This window comes from Maniola jurtina, chromosome 9, assembly GCF_905333055.1.
Source record: "Maniola jurtina chromosome 9, ilManJurt1.1, whole genome shotgun sequence".
NCBI lineage: Eukaryota > Metazoa > Arthropoda > Insecta > Lepidoptera > Nymphalidae > Maniola > Maniola jurtina.
Genome location: NC_060037.1, coordinates 2,124,011 through 2,146,927, shown reverse-complemented (window position 1 = coordinate 2,146,927; position 22,917 = coordinate 2,124,011). Strand labels below are relative to the sequence as shown.

The 22,917-nt window shown below is 39.3% G+C and overlaps 3 protein-coding genes across 5 annotated transcripts; all 3 read right to left on the bottom strand.

Annotated features, from left to right (window-relative positions):
• Window positions 1-82: 82 nt before the first annotated feature.
• Window positions 83-3,308, bottom strand: LOC123868338 (probable cytosolic oligopeptidase A). Its single transcript, XM_045910817.1, has 2 exons — window positions 3,109-3,308; window positions 83-2,258 (listed from the first exon to the last, which is right to left on the bottom strand). The coding sequence occupies exons 1-2, from the start codon at window positions 3,198-3,200 to the stop codon at window positions 182-184; spliced, it is 2,169 nt and encodes a 722-aa protein (XP_045766773.1). The 5' UTR covers window positions 3,201-3,308; the 3' UTR covers window positions 83-181.
• A 769-nt stretch (window positions 3,309-4,077) lies between these two features.
• On the bottom strand, window positions 4,078-10,187 carry LOC123868340 (beta-alanine transporter). Of its 2 annotated transcripts, none has more exons than XM_045910819.1 (8): window positions 10,085-10,187; window positions 8,921-9,134; window positions 8,129-8,318; window positions 7,228-7,486; window positions 6,529-6,778; window positions 5,400-5,785; window positions 4,682-4,860; window positions 4,078-4,442 (listed from the first exon to the last, which is right to left on the bottom strand). In XM_045910819.1, exons 2-8 carry the CDS (start codon window positions 9,121-9,123, stop codon window positions 4,122-4,124), a joined length of 1,788 nt encoding a protein of 595 aa, XP_045766775.1. In that variant the 5' UTR covers window positions 9,124-9,134; window positions 10,085-10,187; the 3' UTR covers window positions 4,078-4,121. The 2 variants fall into 2 exon arrangements, with proteins under 2 accessions (XP_045766775.1, XP_045766774.1); XM_045910818.1 differs by having other exon boundaries at window positions 8,921-9,131.
• On the bottom strand, window positions 4,964-21,329 carry LOC123868342. 2 transcript variants are annotated; one of them, XM_045910823.1, is made up of 10 exons: window positions 21,067-21,329; window positions 18,826-18,939; window positions 17,880-18,002; window positions 16,985-17,133; window positions 16,203-16,364; window positions 15,692-15,798; window positions 15,166-15,277; window positions 14,283-14,433; window positions 13,771-14,010; window positions 4,964-4,974 (listed from the first exon to the last, which is right to left on the bottom strand). In XM_045910823.1, exons 1-9 carry the CDS (start codon window positions 21,223-21,225, stop codon window positions 13,795-13,797), a joined length of 1,293 nt encoding a protein of 430 aa, XP_045766779.1. In that variant the 5' UTR covers window positions 21,226-21,329; the 3' UTR covers window positions 4,964-4,974; window positions 13,771-13,794. The 2 variants fall into 2 exon arrangements, with proteins under 2 accessions (XP_045766779.1, XP_045766778.1); XM_045910822.1 differs by lacking the exon at window positions 4,964-4,974 and having other exon boundaries at window positions 12,707-14,010.
• Between the last annotated feature and the right edge of the window lie 1,588 nt (window positions 21,330-22,917).

Sequence of the window (22,917 nt, the reverse complement as noted above, 5' to 3'; positions counted from 1 at the left end):
AGATCTAAGTTGTTCTTTTTACAGGATGACAGCCCTTAATATAGCTATACTATAATAAATGTCCTAGGGGTTAATTAATCCATCGGGAAATTAAAGAAGAATTTTTTAACATAAGCACTATATAATACATAATAGGAATAAAAATATAATACACAAAAAATTATGAATTCACTGTGTCGTACTATTCCTCTACAATCTTATTCGTAAGCCCAAGATTATTCAATAACGCGTGAGGCGACGGATCTCTGCCGCGGAATCTTCTAAATACTTCGCTGGGGTGGCAACTACCGCCGGTGGCCAAGAACGTGTCTCTATATCTTTTACTGATGGTTAGAATATCCTGATTCCTCTCTCTGGCTTCATCGAAAGCACTGTAAATGTCAGCGGCAATCATTTTCGACCACAGATGGCAGTAGTACGCTGCACCCCATTCCTCAGAGAAAATCTTGGTAAAGGAAAGAAGGTGCGAGTCGTATTTGTCAAACGGCAACGCGTTATATTTCGGCCACAATTCCATTACTAAATCGCGCCAGAACGTTTGTTTGGAGTACAATTCTAAATCTAATCGTGAGAGATACAATTCTTTGCATAATTCGTATCCTGCCATATGCCTCCTTATGTTTTGCAGGTTTGTGACTATCTCCTCAGGTAATGGTTCGTCAGTTTTGTAGTGGCCACTGATCGATTGGATAGTGTGCTGGTCGTAAAGCCAATGCGTCATCACTTGCCCGCATACTTCTGCCGCATCCCATTCCACGTTGGACAGCCCAGCTACTTCTGAATAGTTCGCAGTCGTAAGCAAATGTCTGAGTGCATGCCCGAATCTTTGGAACAACGCGCTCACTTCTTTAAATGTTAACAGCGACTGTTTTCCTTCAATCGGTGGTTGGAAATTAAAAATTAGAGCAGAAAGAGGTTGCGTTGATGCTACAAAATTTTTTTGGCGAATCGAAACATGCCATCCTGCGTCATCGTATACGCGAATTTTTTCATCCTCTCGAGCGTAAGGATCCAAATAGAATCCAGCTATCGGTTTGTTACGGTTTTCGTCATAAATGTCGTAATATTTAACATCCTTATGCCAGGTGTGCGTATTCGATCGTTCAACGATCTGTATTCTAAAGAGGTTGCTACACAAATTGAAGAGACTGTTAATGACTTTGGGCAGCGGGAAATATTCGCGAATTTTGTTCTCATCGAAATTATAGAGGGACCATTTTTGTTTTCGTTGCCAATACGGTATATCCCAATGCTCCAATTTTGAATCAAACCCTCGTTCGTTAGCGTAACTCTGTAGTGTATCAAGTTCAACATCCTGCATAGGTCTGGCAGTTGTAAGGAGATTATCAAGTACACTAATAACATTTTCTAGCGATCCTGCCATTTTGGTTTCCATACTCATATCAACAAAAGAATCATAGCCCAATATTTTTGCTTGTTCCGATCTGTAACTTCTCAACTTTTCTATATTAGTACTGGTTTCCAAATCTTTGTTAAGGTATCCCGAGCAACGTTGCACATGGGCTTGCCATGCATTCCACCTCAAATTCCTATCGGGACAGTATTGCATAAATGGTTCATAAATGTGCGGTTGCAATGTGAGTTTCCACGGACCCTTATCAGCTTCATTATTTACGGACATCGCTTTTGCTAGGTTTTCGGGAAACTCTTTGGCTACTCGATCATTATTTATGATGCTACTGAACCTTTTAGTAGCAACTCCGACCTTTTCTCTTATAACATTTCTTTCTTTCTGTAAGTTGTTTAAGATATTGTTGAGTCTATCGCGTTTAGCTCCTTTGATGTCTAGGCCATTTAGTTTGCCTTCTAGTATGTATTTATCTAAAAGCCTCTGTTCTTCGTCTGTTAATTTTTTGAGTCTGTTTTTCTCATCCACTGCTGCATTGTAAATTGGTATGCTGTTAAACTTGGATGACCTAGCTTTATGAGCCCTCTCGTGTATTTGAATATAAGATTTGGTTGGCATTAGTGAACTGTTACTCAAGTACAAGGTCTTCGCCATGCCCCATGTCAGTTCTAACTGGCTATCTAATGTCTCTAGAGGCTGGAAAATCTCCACAAATGCATTTTTGCAATTCATACATGATTGCTCAATTTGTCGGACACCGTTTTCATATTCCAAGCTCTGTTTACTGATTGTGGCGATGCATTTCTCAATTGTAAAGGCATTGAATTCTGGTAAGCCATTCTCTGATAGAAGTGTACTTGTGTCTGCATCCTCGCCTATCTCTGGAATTCTGCAAAAATAGATATTACTTATATAAAGTTAGGTAGAAATTAAAATTGCTTCTTTTTTTCTTTATCTTATTTACTATCTTTTATATAATACCTGGTTCTTTTTACTTTAAACTAATACAGAGATCTAATGCCTTGGAAAAAATTTACCTACAATACAACTACATACATAAATATTTTATTTATTTGTAATGAGGTAAAGTCTGAAGTTTGGATACAGGAGGTGATCTCCGAAACTACTAATAGTGATCAGAAATGTTGGGTTTACACACATTATAATACATTTATATCTATAGTATAATGTACTTATTTAAAAAAAAATATAACAATTGATTGGACCATATTGACTCACACAAGTTTTAAATATTATGCAATACTTGAAAAAATATTGGTTTTCTAAGAGATTCTCCAGTAGATCAAATATATGATAATTTAATTGAAGTATTTGTATATTCAATGGTTTATTAAACATTTTTGCAGTTATTGCAAATGAGCTTCTATCATACACTATCTTATATGCCAAACAATATAACATATTGTACAGTGAAAAATAGTTGTGAAACAATCAAAAAATAGGCCTCGAGACGATTTGCTACCTAATAATCACCTGGCCTTAAAGTTATGCTATTGTTTCATATAAAATCAAGTCATTAGCAGAAAGATATGAACAGAATCAAGATATTCGTTTTTGATAGGTTGGTATATATCTTATATTTTGCTAAATGAACGCAAAACATTCACAATATCACAGTCATCAATCAATTGTGAGTAGATTTGTGTTATTCTAGCTTTATTTTTACGACGAAATTATTGGATGAGACCTTAATGAGACTAAAAAGAAAGTCTACTTACAGAACAACATAACCAGAGTTGCGTTTGTTTTGATAAAATGGTCGTTTCAAATGGCGCGTTAAAATGTTAGGACGCAAAAAAGACGATGCCATTATAATATTAACAACTCTAAATCACTCAATCACGTTTTTATTAAATAATTCGTTTAAAATAGAAAAACAGAGCCGCAAAAACATATGATGTTGACATTTGATGACAGTGACATGACATATGAAGAGAAGATGTCAAATTCAAATTAGCACCGACCATAGACTCAAAGATCATATTGTTTAAGTTTTTAAAGTTAGTCATTGAAAGGTCATGGACGCCTACATTTCGAATCTTCTACATTTTTTCTAAAGATTCTTGTTTCACTTATCTATACTAATCTATTCTATATAATAAATAAAATTGGAGTGTCTGTCTGTAATTTCGAAATAACTACCTCATATTAAGCTCATATGGTTATTTGAACGATACCATAACTGAATCACACGTTTTTAAAATTTTTGTCTGTCTGTCTGTCTGTCTGTCTGTTTGAAAAGGCTAATCTTTGGAACGGCTGAACCGATTTTGACGGGACTTTCACAGGCAAGTAGAGGATTGACCAGGGCGTAAAATAGGCTACTTTTTTAACCGACTTTCAAAAAGGGAGTTGTGTTTTTCTACCTATGTACACCGAAATCTCCGAGATTTCTGAACCGATTTGCGTCATTTCTTTTTTAATCGATAGAGGAACTTTGCGACATTGTTTCATAAAAAATTTGGAGTCCAACTCCTCAATCCTGATGCTGCAGGGGATCTGACCAATCCACGCGGGCGAAGCTGCGGGCATCAGCTAGTCTTTCATAAAAATACGTAGAACTTGTTGATTAGATACATAAAGTAAAAATTGTTTACTAAATAAGGATCGTACGAGGTAGGACGCGCATACATTGAGGTTTAAATCATTATGATTTTACTATGCAAAGCAAAACTTTGGAATATACTAGGGTGCAATAATAATAATTTTATAGCAGGTTTTGTACAATCCTTTATTTTAATACCATAAATTCAATTTTTTCATTACTCTTATCAATAACAGCCACATCCTCATTTAAAGTCACATTCACCATTTGGCACGAACACAACGCGTTGCAATCTTTACAGTTGGCTTGTTTCTTTTCTTCCTCGACTTTGGTTTCTTTGACTGGTGGACTGCAGCAGAAGTCTGTATCGAGGCCCATTCTCTCACCATCTTCTAGGGTCTGTGGTAGATGTTGGTTGAGGGTTTCAGGGAGAAGCAAGCTCGCGATGCCACCGGCTACCAGCAATGCTCCCATTATGATTAGGGGTAGAACCATTATGTCAGAACCCTGAAAGTAATTATGGACTTAGATAGGATGTACCTATTTATAAAGAGAATAACAATGAAAACCTAGAACTAGTAGACCTTAGACCTAGTGGTCAAGGTGGGTAACATTAGACCAATGTGATGTAACATTGTCAAGTATTAGAGACGGGCCGAATATGAATTTTGCCATGAGCGTAATGGTAAGGAGCACGATCTGCTATGGAATAATTGACCAGTAAAATTTTAATTGAATTGTCTTACCAGATAGTTTACTAGTGGGATGAAAATAGGTCCAAGCATGCCGAGCACAGAGCTCAGACTCATGCCGAGTCCCCTGACAACCGTGGGATACAGTTCCGACGCCATCAATGGTAACACGACGAACGCGGACGATATGCCCATCTTACCCACGCAGTATAGAGCTAAGGTTACATTGGTTTCTGAAAAAGAATGCTTTTTTATTTGAATCTCTGCATCATCATTAAACCCATTGCCAGCAAAGGTCTCACAATGAGATCGGTTTAGGCTATAGTCCACCACGTTGACTTAGCAAACTAATGAGAATTAGCAAACTTGAGCAAATTATGGAGAACTCTCAGGCATGCAGGTTTCTTTACGATGTTTTCTTGCACCATTAAAACAAGTGATATTTAATTGATTAAAATGTTTATAGCTTAGAAAAGTAAGAGGTGCGTCCCCGAAAGGTATGAGAAATCTTCCGTACTTTGGCTAGCGTGATGGACTATACCATTCTCATTCTAAGAGAACTCCCTGACCAGCTGTGTGTGAGCTGCTGTGGGCCAGCAATGGGTTGAGATAATAATGACGTTCTCTGTATAGCATCGATCCACATTAAGATAAGATTCTGAGAAATTCCAATGAAATCTTTAAATACCTAACCTAACTCCGCGCGAATGAAGTCGCAGTAAACAAGATGATAGTAAAACGATTCATACCGAAAACTTTTCACAGAACTTACCATGTTGTACCAAAAATGTGGTCAAACAAGCAACACCACCGACCACCATACTCATGCATAAAGTCCAGCGTCTGCCCAACCGTTCCATAGATGGCCACAGGAACATATATGTGGGTAACTCCACGATACCAGCTAGAAAGAAGTTCAGAAACTCATCCCCTCCCAAAACTGGAGCATAGTACGATAGTCCAACATACACGCTCGTGTTTGTAAACCATATAAAAGTTATGATGATGGTTTTCTTCCGTAAATTGGGTGTTCTGAAGAGGTCTAATATTCCATATTTTCGCGACTTCTCCTTTTCTAGATCTTGTTTTAGCTTGTCAGATTCGTACTTGCGTCGCAAGTGCACCATGTAGTTTGCGGGTAAGGATTTGCCATTGATCCTAAGAACAAAATGATCTGTATTAATTTTTTATTGCTTACTAGCTGATGCCCGCAGCTTCGCCCGCGTGGATTGGTCAGATCCCCTGCAGCATCAGGATTGAGGAGTTGGACTCCAAATTTTTTATGAAACAATGTCGCAAAGTTCCTCTATCGATTAAAAAAGAAATGACGCAAATCGGTTCAGAAATCCCGGAGATTTCGGTGTACATAGGTAGAAAAACACAACTCCCTTTTTGAAAGTCGGTTAAAAAGTAGCCTATACTTACTCCCTACTCCCTCCCTACCTTACTCCCTGGTCAATTCTCTACTTGTCTGTGAAAATCCCGTCAAAATCGGTTCAGCCGTTCCCAAGATTAGCCTTTTCAAACAGACAGACAGACAGACAGACAGACAAAAATTTTAAAAACGTGTGATTCAGTTATAGTATCGTTCAAATAACCACATGACCTTAATATGCGGTAGTTATTTCGAAATTACAGACAGACACTCCAATTTTATTTATTAGTATAGATAGTATAGACTACCGCCCATAGCAGAGAGGTCCTCTAGGATGAGCCCAATGTGTGTCGTGTACAAAACAGGCACCGGCACAAGTTCTTTAGAGTTCTCAGAGCCTCTCCATATGCATGGAGGATGGCCACCAAGATGGATAAATCCAACGTAACCCGATCTCTTTGCAGAGATCGAGTATCTTAAGAAGGAATTTTCCTCCCTACAAAAAACGATAAGAAATTTAACTAACCTGGCCATATTCTTCAAAATAACTTCAGCCTTCTCAAACTGTCCCCTCGCCAACAACCAACGTGGACTTTCAGGCATTGGCCAGATGTAGAGGAAGAAGCAGACAAAAGGCAGAGTACTAGCCAAGGCCAGGTGTCGCCAGTCTCTGACCAAGTAGACCAGGCCAGCTAACAGGATGAGGCCCAGGGAATACGCAATGTTAGACAGGATGGTACACAGAGTTCGGCATTTCGGACCCACTAGTTCTATCGCTGAAATTTAAATTATAACATTAAAGAAACAAAGTTCAAAACTAAAACTCCTTCTAAAAATACGACCACAGACGAATCATCTAAAAAGAACTCTGAACTGTAATCCTGCGCAGTGGATAATTAATTGATCTAATTGGTGATATGGAGTGGGACTTCTGTGCTACCGCGCATTGGTTTACCAGTCAGCCAACCACTGTAAAGTGGTTTGTCAAAATCTAAAGTCCAATTTGAAATTGCAATATGGCCGATTGCGCAGGTCATACACAAGCCCGGCTGAGATCTGTTTCTACTTTTCATACTTACAATGCGCAGTCATATGCCTCGCGTTCAGATTGGACTGTACTTGATTTGCGCGCACTATCGGAAAGAATAGTACAACTGAAGCAGACATCTCACAGTTGTCCAGAAGTCTATTAAAGTAACCGCAGTTACATCAAAAAATTACTAACCCAAAACGTAAGGTGTGGCCATAATAGCAGGAACGGTGAATCCTACGCCAAATCTATAGATTATCCACACCAAGTAGTTTTGAGCGAACGCTGTGGCCACTCCGAAGACACACTCAATGGCCAGGTAGATGAAGAAGGAGGGCTTCCTTCCCAACGTGTCTTGGAGGTAGCCGAAGATGTAGTTGCCTATGATGCCTCCGACGGCGAGCAGTACCAGCCCGAGGGTTGGGTAAAAATCCTTGTTGCATACCAAGTTCCACTGTGAAATTAAAATCACGATTATCATCATCATCATCTCAACCCATCTGCGGTACGAGTCTCTTCTCAGAATGTGAAGGACTCAGACCATCCACGCTGGACAAGTGTGGATTGGCAGATTTCACACACCTTATAGAGCATCGTGGAGAGCCTCAGACACGCAGGTTTCCTGACGATGTTTTCCTCCACTGTTGAAACCAGTGATATATAATTGCTTAAAACGCACCCAACCCCAAAAAGTTAGAGGTCCAAACAGGTAGAGTTAGAGGCCCGGGATCGAACCGCCAACCTTCTGAATAGGAAGTCAACGTCTAAGCCACTAGGCTATCACTGCTTTGTTTACGAAATAGTAACTCCCTTAAATGCCAATAAATATTCCATATTAATATTAGAAAAGCGAAAGTGTGTCTGTCTGTCTGTCTGTTACCTTTTCATGGCTCAACACCTGCCAATTTTAACTAAAGGCACAGATATAGCTTATATTCTGGAGACAAAAATAGGATACCTAAACTTTAAACCACGCGGATATAGTTGCGAGTATCAACTAGGTAATTCCCCTCCCAGAAATTGAACCTGAGACCACGGTGCTCACCACTACGCCGAAAAGGTCTGAATACCGCTCCGCTGCCGTATCTGCACTTACCTCGATAACAACGGTATTTTTGTAAGTGTTCATTTCGTAAACCCAACCATCTGAGCAGGGTATGGTCTCCACCTGCTTATCCTGATTGTCTTCTATATTCGGGTAGTTGCTCACAATGTCGGTGTAGTTCAGATTGTACATGGTACAAGAGGAGTACTCCAGCTGCTCGTTCTTTAGTTCCAGTGGTATACTGAAAAATAAAAAAATGATTCATGTTTTAGGTAGGTAGGTAGTTCTGTACCTACTTGACAAACTGTTTTCTGGGTCCATAACTTTTTAATAACGAATTTTAATAAAATATAACCAATATTTAAAGTAATAAAATGGTTGCAGGATGCGCAAAATGTTGAATCCTAGTTTCGTCGTCTTTTGATTTGATTGATGGAGGTTGGAACCCATATAATTTCCGCGGAAGCTTAGGCATGACACCTTAGATAAACTTGGAAAGTGGATTATAGAAGGATAAGATCTGAAATGAAGAGATCCGCTAGAGGATCAAGGTCACTGATATAGCCCAAACTAGCAGCAATAAGTAGGTAGGTACTACTAGTTAAGTTTATCGTAGGGGGCAGGGGCGATGGCTGTTGGAGTCGAACAGTCGAATAGTCCTAGAGTGGTGACGGAGTACTAGTTAACGTAGTGTGGGGTGTTCTCCCCACCCTCTGTCACGATATAAAGAGGGTGATGGGAAGTGGACAGTGTGTGGTGGTAAAAAGCTAGGCTGCGCCAGCAATGCCAAGTCCACTGCAGTATTCAGCAGTGGATATTTGGTGATATTACGATGATGCCTACCTAATGTTCCTAGCTAGCTCTGGATCCTCAAGCGCCTCCAGCTCGGGCACCCTGCACCAATGCTGGACATCTGCCGCCATGAAGAGCTGCGCGTAGGCGTGGAAGCCGCACGGGATCACCGCGGGCAGCAGGATGAAGTAGATCACCAGCTTCTGGTAGCGTCCGAATTCACCCACGTCTTCAAGGATCGCATCGAAATCCATTGTCGGACCTGCTGAATAAGACTTATACTAATAATAATTTACTTATATACTTACTGTTTGTTTACTCATGATTTATACTCATCAATTAAATTACAAAAATATGTTTAAGCTGTGGAAATAGACACCTTTTTTTATTCAAATAAACTTTCAAAAGTGCTTTGAAGCGCCTAAAGAATCTGACCACAGTACACAGGTTCGGAATGCCATTCCTACCGAGAAGAATTTAGTATGTGTACCTAACTACCTATCGAGTAGTGCGAAAATATTAGGTCTTCTTATACTTAGGTCATCTACCGCTAAGACTGAGATGACTCGTGGCCGTGTAAGGTCTGGGTTGTGACTTGTGGGAGGGTGCCAGTGACGTTGAAAGCATTGATTTTTTCGTCAAGTGACCTCCCGCAACCCGCGCTCTTTTCACTAGCTGTCTCAATAGAACGGCATACCTGCATAGTAGGTAGGTACCTACAAATTTAAAACTGATGATCAGAAAACGAAATGTTTGTTCTCTGTTTTCCCGCGAAACTTAAAATTTTCTTGTAGGCATAGTTAGTCCGTCTCCAGAATTTGAAGATTTGTCTTGATCTAACACCCATATTTCTACTTATCCAAAATTCGATCCGTTTGCATTAGTTAAATCAATGCCTAAACACCACCTGAAGAAGACTCCAGAATTATCTCTAGGGACCTACTTAGTGTTAAGTACCTATTACGTACCTTATACATAGAATAGTTTTTACTTTTTAACCCGGAAAAATAAAGAATGTCTACAAAATTTTAAAATAACCTAAATCGACGCGGGGAAGTCTATAATATTTATTGTAGGTAGGTAGTAATTTTTATTTAAAAAAAGAGCAACCGCCGAGTTTCTGATTTCATTGGTAAGTTTCACTTGAGAATCACCTCGAAAGTATTTTGTAAAAGTTTTCTATTTAATAAAGTATTAATATTTTGCATTCCTTACCTTCGGAGTTCTCAAATGAGACGCGTCCCTCGACGTTGTATCTTTAATCCAAGTGGTCAAAATAGTTGTCATATACCGGCCACTGTCCACGCGGGTCGAGCAGGCAAACTGCCGCGGTGTACCAATAAGCAGGTTGCCTATACTTGGGACCCTAAACGCTACCGGTTCTATGTACAGTGTGCTTAGATATTTAAAATAATATGCCTGAATTCAGAAACTTCTTCACTCTTAACAGCTAAATTAGTTTCCCGGGGCGAGTCCCCAACTAAAAATATATCCTGTTTTTAACCCCCAACCCAAAAAGAGGGTTATAAGTTTGACGTGTGTATCTGTATATCTGCCTGCATCGTAGCTCCTAAACTAATGAACCGATTTTAATTTAGTTTTTTTTTGTTTGAAAGATGCCTTGAACGAGAGTGTTCTTATCTATAATCCAAGAAAATCGGTTCAGCCGTTTGAAAGTTATCAGCTCTTTTCTAGTTACTGTAACCTTCACTTGTCGGGGGTGTTATAAATTTTTAATTTATACTAATTGTTCTATCAAGAAATTTTTAATAAGGAAAGTTGATCAGCCTGCTATGGAGCGAGCTATGTTAGATGTCTCTCTGGAAGACAAATTCTGGAGGAAATCCGAAGGCGAACTAAAGCAACCGATACAGTTCAATGAATTAGCAAGCTAAAGTGGCAGTGGGTGTGTCTGTCTCAGAACCGATGGCTGCCGAGGCAGGCGTGTTCTGGAGTGAAGACCGCGAACCAGCAAGTGTAGTATGGCCCGTGTGGGATCTCCAACCCACTGGATTGATGACCTTAACCTATTTGCTCACACACCCATATGACCTATAGGTACACTTTTTTTCTTGCGGGATTGTCTAGTCTCCGATGAGATCTGAGGCAATGGCGTTGTGCAGCAAAAAATATACGAGATGCGTTCTTTGGAAATCTCGAAGCCCGTGAATCAACAAAGATTGGGAGTTGGTCGAAATTTTAATGAGTTCAATTCGATCCGGTCTCCAGGCCGGAACTTCGGGCATCTAAGAAATTTCACCTTCAAGAAGTTCCTGGGTTATATCTTGTAAGGTTATTTTTAAAAAGTTGATTTGAGTTGTCAAAAATAATATAAAATTATTAATTTAGCTGATGAAGGTAGTTTGGTAAAATCGATATTTGGCTCATTCGATGTCATACAATCTGTTGCTAGGAGGCCAACAAGATTGAACTTGCATAAATACGGGTGTTTCGAAGGTTTTAGTTTAGTCTCCTTCTGAGATTCGGAGCGATATCGCATATTTTCGGTATTTGGATTGTGAACTGAATAATTAGATGTTGTGATACCAATCACGCTCTAATTAAATTATTTATTTTGGCATTAGTTTGTTTAGATTAAAACTCTCGGATAACCTTGCACATTAAACTTGTGTTTTTTTGTGTTGGTTTTGGAGAGGACATTCCAATAATTCGATAAAAATATTTAAATAATACCTGCTTTTCTGAGTGACGCCAATAATCTGAATTATTTAGATACCTACACACAAAACAGTAGGTACTCAAATAGAGCTGGGTCAGTCGGTAATAGGTATTTAATAGGTAGATAATAAGGGTATTCTAGGTTTATTTGTAGATAATACGCAGTTGGGTGGTTCGATTTATCCCTACGCTATCCACCAGCATGCTATAGGCAGATATACTTGCCCTTTGATTTGCCTTTGACCCTGTATATAAATTCGTGAAACGAAATCTATTGTTAAGAATTAAATCATGAAGAGGAAATCAGCTTTGCAATGACATACCTCTCGATTTTTAAATCCAAGAGCTAAAAAAACTTCACCCAATATACATGATGGGATGCTCTAGCGCAATTATCTCATTGGTTGAGCGCAGTCAATTCGATTAGCGATATAATTGGAGCAGCGAAAGGACGGCTGCTGACCGACAAATCAAGGTCGGAGTTGATCAACTAATAGGCATCACCCATTGACGATTCATTGTGCAATATGGCGTGGGAAACAGGTGAAATGGGGCAGTGGATTGCGTGCAACGCTGGGAGAGTAATAGAGCAATGGCTAAAGGCTGCCAAGGCTCTGTCATGGCCAGTTGGGGAATTGGGAGTTGTGACATTGTACAGACGAGACTTGTAGACTTCAGAATAGTAACTTAAATAGTAGGTAGGTACCTTCAGTGGCAATACGTCACCAACGTTTTCAATAATTTGTGCAATCTTGAAACGTAGAGAAAGCAGAAATTAAAACTTATTTGAATTGAATGTTTTTTAAAACCTATTTGAAATGAAGATTTTTTAGGAAACGCGCAATAGAAAGTAAAAACAGACAGTTGCTAAAAAAAATTCGAGGTCTAGAACATTTGGCATGGTAACTTAGGTACCTACTAAAAGAATGCAGTATTCGGGTAAGGTCTACGTGTAATAATGGACATTTTCCATTAATTACTGCTTGTAATCAACGTATTTCGAATCAAGAGAAGAAATAAGAGAGTATTTCACTGTCTGATGGATCGACAAGTAAATTGAACAGACAAGAATGTTAGACAGTGTAAGGAAGTAAAGGAAAACTGTTAGGCTAGGAAGACAGAATATGTTAGGTAGGGTGTAAAATGAAAACACCAAAATAAAAAATGCTAAAAATGTATACTTAGTAAAAAGTAACAAATTACGTAAGTATATTAACTTTTTAGCTTACTAGTATAATTACCAAAAATAAGAAAGCATACAAAATACTGAGATGTCTCTATGAAATAAAAGCGATTTTTTTAGGTTTTCAAATTAATTGTAGTATCAATAATTAGAGGTATACCTACCTACCTATGATATATAGGTATATAGGATATGTATATTATCAATCGTGCATATCATACGCGCAATACGTCATACTTATAGCTACAATGTCGCTGACGCGAGCGTGGAGTTTTCAACCATCCCAATTACACGGGTCTGCCCGCGAAATTCAAATTTAATTTGGTTTTTCGCAATTTGTAAACTAATACGACAAAGTAGGCTTATAACATTCTAACAGCGCCAATGGCAGTATCATCTCCACAGGTTTATATCAATATCGTTACTTAGAGTATCGACTAATTTGTGAGTAACTCACGTCAAGCTCATTATTTTGGCTAATTCCTTAAACTGTACACTTTCAAGTAAAGATATTTATACAAACCTGTAAGGATGATACTGCCATTGGCGCTATTAGAATGCCATAAGCCTACTTTATCGTATTAGTTTACAAATTGCGAAGAACCAAATTTAATTTGAATTTCGCGGGCAGACCTGTCTAGTGCACCTTAAGGGTGCTTTTTCACCAGAGATGTGCTATGCTACGTTGCTATGGATGCGTTTCATATCCACCAATTATATTCATTAGTGCACATATCTTAGCACTGGTGGAAACGGATTCAACTTAGATATGTTTTTTATATGGAAGGATGCGTGCTATGGATGCGTACTATGTGCCCTCACCGCTTCCCTACTAACGATACGTCGCATAGCTCGAGCTGCGCGTCTTCCTCGCGCAGCTACTTTGCGGCGGCGCATCTTCCTCGCACAGCTACATAGCTTAGTATTGGTGGAAACGGTCACATATTTTCGTAGCGCAGATTTCACATCTTCGCAGCATAGCTGATTAGCATATCTCTGGTGGAAAGGCACCCTTAGTTTTCACTTCAAGCAGTGCTACATCTAGAGTTGTGTGTAGACCAGCCTACGTGTCCGCATCCCGGGTCTTGTGACACATGGTGCGGTACCACTCGGGGTCGGTCTTGGCCGCGCTCTCGGGCCGCCCGTCGCGGTGGCGGTAGTGGAACTCCGAGACTCCGCGCCCGCGTATACCGTTCACTGTGAACGCGCAGAACCGCTCCACCATACGCGCCTCCCACTCCGAAGACACGTAGTGTACCGACTCGTACTCCACCAGCACCTGAATACAGAGTAGAGACCATAATAGGTAAACACACAGAATACTTACCTACTAGACACTTGGTAGAATTGTTTACAGTAGATTTCTACTGCTGTTATAACAATTTTTACTGTATTAAATACGACTTAAAGATTTATCTATTCAGTCACTCGCGTACCTATATTTTCTTCGCTCACTTGCTTTGTCGCATTTTTCGAGAGATTGTTTTGTGCAGTCCCTGGACGTACCCATGCAGGTATAACCGCTAACTACTGCACAGCCCACCGTCGTACCTGCACAGTATACACCTGGTCCCCGGCCTGCATCCTGAAGGCGTAGTCCCTGGGCGCACTGCCGCCTTCGCCGTGCTGATACAGCTGCAAATCCACCCACTGCACAGCCAAAACCTCGCCGTTTGGTAGACCCACTGTTCCTGCCTCCAAACTGCACAAAAAAGACAGAACATCAGAGAGTTCAAGTATTCTCGGCGGCTGTCCGAGACTGATACAAGACAATCTCCCTCAATAGCTCAACGGTTGAGGAGCGGACTGACTACCGAAAGGTCGGCGGTTCAAACCCCACCCGTTGCACTATTATCGTACCCACTTCTGGCACAAGCTTTACGCTTAATTGGAGGGGAAAGGGGAGTATTAGTCATGATTAGCATGGCTAATATTCTTTTAAAATAAAATCTTTTTGGTGACAATAATAATTATTATTATTAGTTACGTAAAGTATTGAAAAATAATTTTCAATGTGGGCAGTTGCTTCACGAGATTAAAAAACCAGTCAAGTGCGAGTCGGACTCGCACACGAAGGCTTTTGAAACATCGTATGAGAAAAAACACTTTCAATTTTTTTTATTTTCATGGCGGCCATTTTGAAATTTTTAACACTAATTTGTTGTTATAGCGGCAATAAATACACACTCTATGAAAATTTCAACTTTCTACCTATTACGGTTCACGAGAAACATCGCACTGCCAGACAGACGGACGGACGGACAGCGGAGGCCATAGGGAGACATTATAGGGTCCCGTTGGCACCCTTCGGGTATGGAACCCTAACAAGGAAGATTGAGCTAATGCTCTTAGCTTTATTTAGTCCAGCTGATTCAAGTACCTACGTAAAGTATCTAAGAAAGGATCTCTCTTCAATAGAAAACAAGTGACGAACCTGGTGGCTGTCGAAGGTTGGCAGACCACTCCAACGCTGATACTGGTGCCGTCTTCCAGAAAAATGTGATGGAACGCGTATCGGTGCATCAGACTCCAGTCCCGTATTTGACCTGGAAACATAAACTTAGGAAAACCTTCCGAAAAGTCAAAAAAACGCTGAAGAAATAATTTTACATAGATGGAAGAAGATGATAGCCATGTCGAAGACATCAGTATCCTAGTCGAAAAATTTTGGACTTCAAGCCCGGGCACACGAACCTCTAACATTCCAAAGTTTGTGCGTTTTAATCGATTAAACATCATTTGCTGTAGGTAGCGGCGAAGGAAAACATCGAGATGAAAACCTGCATGCCTAAGAGTTTTCCATAATGTTCTCAAAAATGTGTGAAGTCAGCCAATCTACTTGGACTATGTGGTCGTCTATAGACAACCCCTTCTTATTTTCAGAGCAGACCCGTGCTCAGTAGCGAATGTGAGCCGGCAATGGGTTGTTGAAGATGGTGGAGGAATTTAAAAGGTCTTACCAAAGCTGTGATCTCTAAAGGAAGGCAAGGTGTATTCGTAGGATTCGTTCCCAATCATGAAATTGCATTTCAAAACTCCGAATTGCTCATAGTGAGATTGGTGGGCCCTGAAAAAATTAAGATTTCAATAATCCAGTAAGTTTGATTGCAACAAAGGACAAGTCTGAATGAAGTAGGTAATTAAAAAAAAAAAACTGACTGCCGTTTGCACTGTAGCACGTCTCTGGGTATTTAGTAATTCTTAAGGCTAGTCTACGTGGTCAGTGGACTAAGAAACCTTGATTTTAAAAGACCAATTGAGTGCTATGTGATTTTTTTCGCCTCTACCGCCATTTAGTATTTTACGGTTAGGTTTCATAAAAACCAACCTAGCGTACCTATAACGTTTCTAGACGTTCAGCATGGTTCAGATGAATCCCATGCAGCTTTTTAGATGCTTCGAGGGTATAAAGAATAGAAGAAATACAGCCCTGACTTTGCTGATACGCAGTCGGGTAATAAAGGAACTAACGTTTTGAGTTTCTGAAAGTACTGTCGACTCCACTTCTCCCTGGCGATGGATCGGATGACGGCGGGCGGGTGGAGGTCGCAATCGTAGTCGAAATACTTGCTCGTCGCGTTCCATTCGCCGTTGAATTCCACTTCCACCATTTTGCTTGGGTCGTTTTGGTACCTGCACATTTTGAAATAAATATTATTTTTATTTGTTAGAAATCTTTCTTGCACACAAACATATATGGATAAAGAAAACAATATAAGTTACAGAAGAAATTATACCTACAAAATAGTGCAAAGGCGGCCCTATTGCTAAGCAATCTCTTACAGACAACCTTTGATGAAAGGATTTAATAAGCAGAGCATTGAACATATTATTCAGAACATTGAAATACACTTCTACCTTCTTCGAAGGTTCTATGTGACTATATCCACCCCAAATCAACCAGGTGTATACCTAGAATATCATGTCCGCGTCTGTCTATCCAGGTCAGGGAATTAGTAATTTTTTAATCCGGGGTGGATGGTCAGTTTTAGGGTGAATAAAACGAATAACCCACTAATGTCTTACTGCTGGGCAAAGAAGTGCAGAGCACTAGAAACAATATGGTATTTATACTTATTATTTTAATATTTATAAATACTGCTTTCACCACCCCTAAATCTAGATCTGGAATTTTGCCAATTAATTATATACCCTCGGAACCTAATGGGAGGCTGCAGGATCAGTCCACACCTGCCTTACCCAAAACCTAACGAGTCTGTGAAGAATGGTCATATAATAATATAATTTCGTACCACATCTGTCCTCTGTAAGAGATGGTCCACTTCTTCATCGGCTCAACGGGTGTCATCTTAATACCCTCAGCCCCAAATTCACCGATTGGAGCCCCGAAAAGTACCGTGTCCGGAATCTTTTTACTGCAGAGGAGACCTTTGCCGGGTAACTGGAAATACAAAAATCTCTTTTAATTAAGCTTTCTCCTGTCTTTTTCTATAGATAAAGTCCTTTATTTCTTAACATTGATAAAGACCTAAAACACAGTCCGTGTTTAAGGGAAACATCCCGTTTTCTAAAATAGAAAAGCACTAATATGGGATGAATACCTATGATTTTTTTCAGTCAACTATATAATATCCTTGGTAAGGCGTGATATTGCTTCATCAGAAGAAGGTTGAATTGCCCCAGATGATCACAGTCAACTTCGGATTTTCTTCTTTCCAACCAAAAAAACTTATTTTGTCATATTATTCGTTGCCAACTATACCTTTTGAAGACGAAGAAACAGAACAGAAAAACAGAATCGATAAGTTTTTACAGTCTACCTGGCGCAGTGGTAAGCGCTGTGGTCTTATTAGTGGGAGGTCCCGGGTTCGATTTTTGCCAGGGTTTGAAATATAATAATTTCTAATATTTATGGTCTGGTCTGGAGGCTCCGGCCGTGGCTAGTTACCACCCTACCGGCAAAGCCGTGTCGCCAAGCGATTTAGCGTTCCGGTACGATGTCGCGTAGAAACCAAATGGATATGGGTTTAATAAACACTGCCATACTCCTTCCAGGTTAGCCCGCTTCCATCTTAGACTGCATCATCACTTACTGTCAGGTGAGATTGCAGTCAAGGGCTAACTTGTATCTAATAAATAAATAAAAAGTTATACAGGGAGAAGCGATAAGAACAAAACAATAAGTACCCCTATATAGAAGAGGCCATTGCACATGCCCATGGGTCGTCGCTCGCAGCCCGATATCACGTACACCCCCTTGTCCTTATCGTCCTCCTCCTTCGCCGATATGAAGAACACTGCATCGAAAGCCTTCAAAGCAAAAAAAAAATTTATAGGTAGGTATAGCGCATAACTGATAGGCCTGTGGTAGTGGAGCGGTGCGGGAAGGGTCACAGTTGTCACATCACTGAACTCTTGGGTTACGTCATCACACCCTCCCGAATCACTCCACTACCGCAGGAACCAACTCAGTTATAAGTACATTAGGCCTGTATGATTTGGGTAGTTGGGTACATAAGTACCTATATATTAATAAATTCGAAGTTCTTGGATAGAATCAGGCGTTACTTTGCGGAAGTTCATGTTCCTCAAGTCGAAATCTCCTGAGGATGCTCCGGTGTCGGGGCGAAACGTGCGTCGAGAGTAGTGGAAAAGTCTTGTGTGGTGGTGCATGTGATTGGTGGTGGCAGTGCTTGCTTGGGAACTTGGCTTTATTGCTTGGTTGGGGAGGTAAGCGGTGCTTATAGCTTGTAACTGCATGTTTGACCATACAAATTTTTTCTGTTGGCGGATTATAGCAAAATAATTTTTAACTGTTTCTTGCTAATTCGAAGTTCGTTCTTCAAAATTATTTTCTGGTTGACTCCATTACATGTCGTAATTTTGGTATTGACCTGACCGTGGCTGCTTACTTGACAAACTCCTGGGGTTCTAGGCTTCCGTATCTCCGAAGGAAAAAAGGAGGCTAATAGGATCACTACGTTGTCTGTCTGCCTGTCGTGTCTATCAAGACCTATCAAGGGAATCAAAACCAAGAGCGTATGTACTTCCCATTGAGCTTGGAATCATATTTGTCAGGTAACTTTGTTTTACAGCATCCGAAAACCGTGAAATATCTTTAAATAAAACTTACCTTGGCATGATAGCTGAGTGGTTGTGCTTTGTCCATTTCTGCAGGGTCTGACATGGCTTTGACTCCCTGCCCCGCTCGCCCCTCCTTACCAGCTGCATGGTTTTTGCTAGAATACTGTACAAAACATAAAACATTTAGGTGCGATGTAGGTAGCTGGATCATCAGTAGCCTATTTTTTTTAATTACAGTAGAACGCCGATTATCCGAATTAATTGGGAACGGGGTCGATTCGGATAATCGAAAATTCGGATAATCGGACATAGACTGGTAATAAAGAAAAACGAACTGTCACACATAGAATAAACTTTATTAAATTTAACAAACTCAATTCTACAATATGTAAGTAGTGCACTAGAGATAGAGAGAGGGACAACAAAACAAAACAAAACAAAAATTACATTACTTACTTACAGTGCTTGGTTTTAATTTTTTATATTACGCTTAGGACAGATTTCGGATAATTGGCGATTCGGTTAATCGGCGTTCGGATAATCGGCGTTCTACTGTACCATGAAAGTTAGCCCTTGACTGCGATCTCACCTGGTAGTAAGTGTCGATGCAGTCGATGGAAACGGGCTAACTTGGGAAAGGTAGGTACTATATGTAGGTATATACCGACAAAGACTCCGGCGCAGACCAATCCCCTTCACTATCATTCTAGCTCTTCTTACCTGATGGCATCTGTACCGTCCTACCTACCTAATTTATCTAACTACCTACTAAAACTTTTTTCCTATTTTTTTTTTATACGTAATATTTTCTTTTTTTATTTGACCAAGTAGGTACCTAATAACATTCTCTTGATAAATGACTAACGTAATTATCTTTATCTGGAACAGGTGTTATCTCGAAGTATTAATATTTTTAGTAAGTAGGCACACGACTATATCTAATTACTTGCGCGATAATGAAATTAAGTAATAGTGTTAGTTTGATATTTTCAAAAATATATTTAGGAACCTATTTTTAAATACTTCTACTATTTCATTCCTATGTTGCATTACCACGTCCATTCGTTTCCCAACTTTCGCTTCAAAAGCCTCTGCTATCGATTAGGGAACGAGTAACTCAGCTATTTTCTCGATACCAAATTAGATATTGGGTTTAGGTAGGTAAGTACTGTAGTAAGTACCTAATAAATAAACAAACAACTCAATTTACCGATAAAAGTTGTTTGGGCTGCTGATTTTATATGTAAGTACAAATATGTACTTACTTATTAAGTAAATATTATAGTAAATCACTATAGATACATAACAAGACATTTTGCTCCAGCATTGCTTGGAAGTTTTTGTCAATCCTTTCTTAGTGAGGGGTCTATGTAAAGGGAAAACATACATACAAAATCTTAAGTTTCTAGTACTTAACAACGGTTTTACAATAGGCCAAATATACCATAGGCCCTGATAGCCTAGTCCGCCTCGGAGTTATATATGCGTTTTAAGCAATTAAATTATCACTTGCTTTAACGGTAAAGGAAAACATCGTGAGGAAACCTGTGTGCCTGAGACTTCTTCATACTGTTCTCAAAGGTGTGTGAAGTCATTCAATCCGCACTAGGCCAGCGTGGCAGAGTATGGCCAAACGCTATTCATTCTGTGAGACCATTACTTAGTAATTAGTAATGAGCCGGCTATCGGTTGATCATGATGATGTAAAGTTTCTGTAGTATAGAAGCAGGCGTTATTTTGCGGAAGTCCATGATATACAAGGAACCAAAAGCTTAATTTGCTATAATCCGCTAAACCAAACAAATCTGTATGGTGCAACATGCAGCATACGACATTCTTGCCTGGTGGCTGGCTTTTCCTGCATGTTTATCAGTGGGAGGGCGGGCGCTGTATGTTGCACCATACAGATTTGTTTGGTTTCGCGGATTATAGCAAATTAAGCTTTTGGTTCCTTGAAAAGTTTCTGACATATTAGTACTATCAACATACAAGTAAAGGTTACTGTAACTAGAAAAGAGCTGATAACTTTCAAACGGCTGAACCGATTTTCTTGGATTATAGCTAAGAACACTCTCGATTAAGCCACCTTTCAAACAAAAAAAAAACTAAATTAAAATCGGTTCATTAGTTTAGGAGCTACGATGCCACAGACAGATACACAGATACTCAGATACACACATGTCAAACTTATAACACCCCTCTTTTTGGGTCGGGGGTTAAAAAGAAAGCGCACGATCGCATTGCAAGCATGCCGGGCAATTAGCAAGTAAACAATGATTACAAAACTGACCTTTCTATAGTAATACAGGCAGGCAAATACCACGTATTTCAAGTAGTACCATTTCCCCGGTACTGAGTATATGCCAAAGATCGGCTCAGGGTCCTTTCTCCTCAGAAAAATCACCAAAAACACAATAAATACACCCAATATTACCAGAGCGCAGGTCATTTTGCCGTGAGTAGATAATAGCGAATGCTGTGGTTATACATATAACTGTACATAATGACCATTGATATAAATAAACCAAAGATACACAATTAATTAGCAATGTAATTAGCAGGTAATTAGTAATTACATTGCTAATCAATTGTGTATCTTCAGTAAGGTATTCTATGCTTATACTCAATAAATACTTTTAGCTGAGTATAAGCAACACAAGATACAAAAGGCTCACAACGCAAAGACGTTTAAATAAATAGCGACAAATCTTGTAACAACGCGATTAATTGGCATGCGTGTCCGAGTAGGTATACACCTTCGGGTGGTTGTTTTAGGGTGGATAAACGGAATAAATAAATCAGTAATAACAGTTTCATCTGGTGGGAGGCTTCGGCCGTAGCTAGTTACCAACCTACTGGCAAAGCCGTGCCGACAGCGTTTTAGCGTTCCGGTACAATGCCATGTAGAAAACAAAGGAGTATGGGTTTAATGAAAACTGTCATCCCCCTTCTAGGTTAGCCCCGTCCATCTTAGACTGCATCATCACTTACCACTAGGTGAGATTTCAGTCAAGGGCTAACTTGTATCTGAATAAATAAATAAAAGTAACAACAACGTTTAGTATATCAATGGTAATGAAAGTGTCCACGCTGATAAGACGTGACGTTATGGTTAGTGATAATGGACTTATTTAATGTGTTGCTATTCACCTACATTTATCAAGAGCCAAGTGTAAATATAATTTTTTAGGGTTCCGTAACCAAAGGGTGCCAACGGGACCTTATGACTAAGCTTCCACTGTTCGTCCGTCAATCCGTCTGTCTGTCAGCGGGCTGTATCTCGTGAACCGTAATAGGCAGAGTTGAAATTTTCACAGAATGTGTACATATTTCTATTACCGCTATAACAATAACAAAAATTTCAAAATGGCCGTAAAAATAACTTATCACTTCTATACCTATTTTAATTGTGTGATTTGTAATTATTATTTACTAAAATAAGCTCTATTAAAGAGATTTAAAATAAAACACATACACAAAAATATAAATAAAATTGATTTTTATTCAATCGATATATCAGAATCGACTTCTTTGATATCTAACCATTGTTTTATTTTAATTTTATTGTAGCAGTCAGTTTGCGTATTCTACACCATCTCAAGAGCTCATTGTGCATTGATCCGACCCAAATCCGAAAATAATAATCCGTTTTTAGGGTTCCGTACCACGAAAGGAAAAAAGAAACCCTTAAGGGCCCCCGAGACGATCAATCGCGATTGTCAATTTTTACGTGATTGATGCTTATTGTCAATGCCAAATGATCGTTTAGCAAGAGAATTGAAGCAATTGTCAATTGCAACTACGGTATTGAAGGACATTGATGGAAATTTTGATTGATGGCAATTGACGCGCTGTGCATTGACGTTCAATGACAGCAATTGTCAATCGTTTTTATAAACATCCGGCTCTGTTTTTAAAGATTTTTTGGTAAATGTTCATTAGTGAAGCGATATCTTAATTTTTTTTTTTTTTTTTTTATAATATTTTAATTATTTAAATTAATTATTTAATTATTTAATTTATAATATTTTTTATCGTTTTTTGTGGGTAGAAACTGCAAGAAAAAACTATATCTACGTTTGAAATCATATTTCGAGCGACTTGACTTTCTTCATTGCAGTTCAATATCAGACTGAAGCAA

Bases quoted from the DNA above. Each gene is read 5' to 3' on its own strand.
- LOC123868338 (XM_045910817.1), bottom strand. From the start codon at position 3,200: ATGGCATCGTCTTTTTTGCGTCCTAACATTTTAACGCGCCATTTGAAA. The intron at 2,259-3,108 runs GTAAGTAGACTT...CTATTTTTGCAG, and splicing joins AACTCTGGTTATGTTGTTCT to AATTCCAGAGATAGGCGAGG.
- LOC123868340 (XM_045910819.1), bottom strand. From the start codon at position 9,123: ATGGATTTCGATGCGATCCTTGAAGACGTGGGTGAATTCGGACGCTAC. The intron at 8,319-8,920 runs GTAGGCATCATC...TTTATTTTTCAG, and splicing joins GAGCTAGCTAGGAACATTAG to TATACCACTGGAACTAAAGA. The intron at 4,443-4,681 runs GTAAGACAATTC...AATTACTTTCAG, and splicing joins TCCCACTAGTAAACTATCTG to GGTTCTGACATAATGGTTCT.
- LOC123868342 (XM_045910823.1), bottom strand. From the start codon at position 21,225: ATGACCTGCGCTCTGGTAATATTGGGTGTATTTATTGTGTTTTTGGTG. The intron at 15,278-15,691 runs GTAAGACCTTTT...TTATGTTTCCAG, and splicing joins CTTTAGAGATCACAGCTTTG to GTCAAATACGGGACTGGAGT. The intron at 14,011-14,282 runs GTACGACGGTGG...CTCTGTATTCAG, and splicing joins ACCAGGTGTATACTGTGCAG to GTGCTGGTGGAGTACGAGTC.